The 2,943-nt window shown below is 47.1% G+C and overlaps 1 protein-coding gene across 1 annotated transcript; it reads right to left on the bottom strand.

Moving 5' to 3' along the window:
* Positions 1-808: 808 nt before the first annotated feature.
* Positions 809-1,294, bottom strand: LOC136342643 (uncharacterized). Its single transcript, XM_066288654.1, has 2 exons — positions 1,272-1,294; positions 809-1,199 (listed from the first exon to the last, which is right to left on the bottom strand). The coding sequence occupies exons 1-2, from the start codon at positions 1,292-1,294 to the stop codon at positions 809-811; spliced, it is 414 nt and encodes a 137-aa protein (XP_066144751.1).
* Positions 1,295-2,943: the final 1,649 nt, after the last annotated feature.

Genomic DNA, 2,943 nt, shown 5'->3' with positions numbered 1-2,943 from the left:
AGATAATTTGCCGAAGTTATTAAGGTTTAAAACTTGAAAAGTGACAAAAAAATGTGTGAATGAGCATATAAATGAATGTTATTCTACAAAACTCACAAAGATGCAATGTAATAATGAGTAAGTTATGTGCTCATATACACATTTTTTGTGACTTTTCAAGCTTTGAACCTCTATAACTTCGAAAAAGGAGCTCCAACTACCTTCAAAAAGAAATCAAAGAATTACCTCGGCGAGCTCTTCAAGATGACTTATAATACTTCATTGCAAAAAGAATCACCTCGAGGTTACCAGATATCATTACCTTATCACGACATTGGTGTTATTTTTATTCCGTATTAATGGACATGAGAGAATTAGCCCGGTATGGCGCTCTCTTCATGATTTGGGGCAAATCTACAAGTTAAGTTACTTTCTTGTTGTTTGAGAGGAAGTGGAAATCTTCTTAAGATACCTGGCTCCTGGCTCCGTCATGCAGCCAGATAGTGTGGGATTCGACCGACCACTATGTCGCCCGCCTACCCACTACATCCACCTCCCCGTTTCGCCCCGATATGGCCTTTCGGCATTCCTTCAGTGCACCTTTCCTCTCTCCTCGCGGGCTAAGCGCCGCCGAGGTTGCTCGCTACTCCCGCACTCTTCTCGGTTTCCGTTCTTTCTCTCTCACACTCTTATGCCACAATATCCTTTCCACCATTCTTTCAAATGTCATCCACTTTTCCTCTGCCTCCACGAATTCACAACCGATCATGCTTGGATCCAGGTTGTGTCCCTTCTCTCTGGTCTCCACACGATATCTCTCCCACTGCGGTCACTTCCACAGCTTGTGCTCCGGTGTGTCCACTCCGCTCCCTATTTCATCCCCACAGAACCAGTAGTTTTCACTTCCTTCCACTCCGATTCTTCGCAGGTATTTATCAAACATACCGTACCCAGTAAACACCTGTGACAACGCATACTCCGGTCTCGTCCACTTACATTCGAACCACCCCCTTACGCTGGGTACGAACACTTTCATTCTGCCATCGTACGTGGCCCACTCTTTCTCCCTCTCGCTCGCTTCGCTCCTGCATTCCTTACCTCGCTTCCACACCATTCTTCTCTCTTCCATTCGCAGTCTCACCGGCGGTTTTTTGGCAAACACCAACACCGCTGCACCCGGAGCTGTACTATATGCAGACGCCACCCTAATTGCGAGCGATCTATTCACTTGTTCCAGGATGACGTTGTATTTTCGGTACGTCAGCTCGGTATGTCACACCGGAACCACGTACAGCAGCGCCGACGCCGCCGCCATCACATGCACTCGCCTCCTTTTAATCGCCAGTCCGTTTACTCTGGGCAGGATTCCCTCGAGTTTCCATAGAATCTACCGACCTTATCGGCAGTTCGACGAGCGTGCTCGCCGAATCGAGTATCCCTACCCAACCACATTCCCAGATGATTCACACATTCCTGACTTTCATACCTGACACCGTCTACCCACAGACTCATGGTCCTCAGCGTCCTCCTTCCCACCAGAAGCACCTTCTCGGTCTTGTCCGTAGCCATGCTGAGACCTTTGGCTCGGAATGTGTCGGAGACCAGTTCCATGCCCCCCCTGATCTTCCATTCCAGTGTTTCCCTGTCTCTCGCCGTGACCACCAACGACAAATTGTCCGCATACGCCTCCGGAGTAACGCCCTCTGGATAACCCACCGTCAGCAGCTTGTCATAGAACAGGTTCCACAAGACTGGAGCCAGAACGGATCCTTGACGAACACCACACGACAACTGACGGACCTCCCAGTTCGACAACTCGAGAAGTAGGTCTTGCAGGTATGACTGGACGACATCCGTCAAGTACCTGCTTATCGGAAACCTCTTCACCACTCGGAAAATGAGGTCCCACGACGCCATGTTGAACGCGTTCTTTACATCGATAATTACCAAAACGTAGAAGCCCGCTTTTCTCCAATTTTTTTCGCCTGATATCCTCTACGATCTTCGTCACGGCCAGCATGGCTTCGATGGTGCTTCTGCCTTTCACAAACCCAAACTGTCTCTCGCTTATCATTCCGTATGCCATTATTTCTTCCAGAAGTGTGGTCTTGATCACCTTTTCCGCAATCTTTCCGAGTCCGTCTATTAGGCAAATGGGCCGGTACGAGAGTTCCACGCTCGCTTCCCGCTTCGGTTTCTCCACCAGTACCAGACGGGCTCTCTTCCAGATTTTGGGGAACACGCCCGAGGTCAAGATGCACGTTACGCAATCTGCCATACTCTGGGGAATTACCCCAAGGTACAGCTTCAAGACCTCGTTCGGTATCCTATCCAAACTCGGAACCTTGCGGATCTTGAGACTCCCGACCGCCTCACAGATCTACTCAGTCGTGACCCGAGGCACGTGTTCCGTCCTCTGTACCCTAGCCACCCATCTGATCTTCGCAAGTTAAGTTACTTGTACACAGCCAAATCATGATTTTCTGTCACTTTACGAGATATCATTACCTTATCACGGCATTGGTGTTATTTATGTTCTGATTTAATGGAAATTATAGAATAAGCCCGAGATGGCACTATTTTCACAATTTGGAACAAATCTGCAAATGAAGTTACTTGAACAAAGCCAAATCATAGTTTTCGGACAATTTACGACAAAACTCTACAATATCATGCATCTGGCGATATTTAAACTCCATTTTGAAGGAAATGATGGAAATATCCCTAGAATTTACATGATTTGGAGAAAATCTTGTTGTTTTCGAACAGCTAACGTGCGGACTTGCCGTTTATGGCCACATTTTGCTTATTTTGCCAATCTGAGTCGATTTGAACAAAGTCGCATACAGCATTAATCAAGGGTTTCTTCTTGATCTCCAGGGTTATTAATTATGGATTCATTTTCCAAAACGTTATTCCGTATGCGTGACAATGCGTTCGCATTTTTGTTGGATTTCCCTTTTG

This window comes from Euwallacea fornicatus, chromosome 12 (assembly GCF_040115645.1).
Source record: "Euwallacea fornicatus isolate EFF26 chromosome 12, ASM4011564v1, whole genome shotgun sequence".
NCBI lineage: Eukaryota > Metazoa > Arthropoda > Insecta > Coleoptera > Curculionidae > Euwallacea > Euwallacea fornicatus.
The sequence above is the reverse complement of the archived record's forward strand: the minus strand, read 5'-3'. Positions and strand labels throughout refer to the sequence as shown.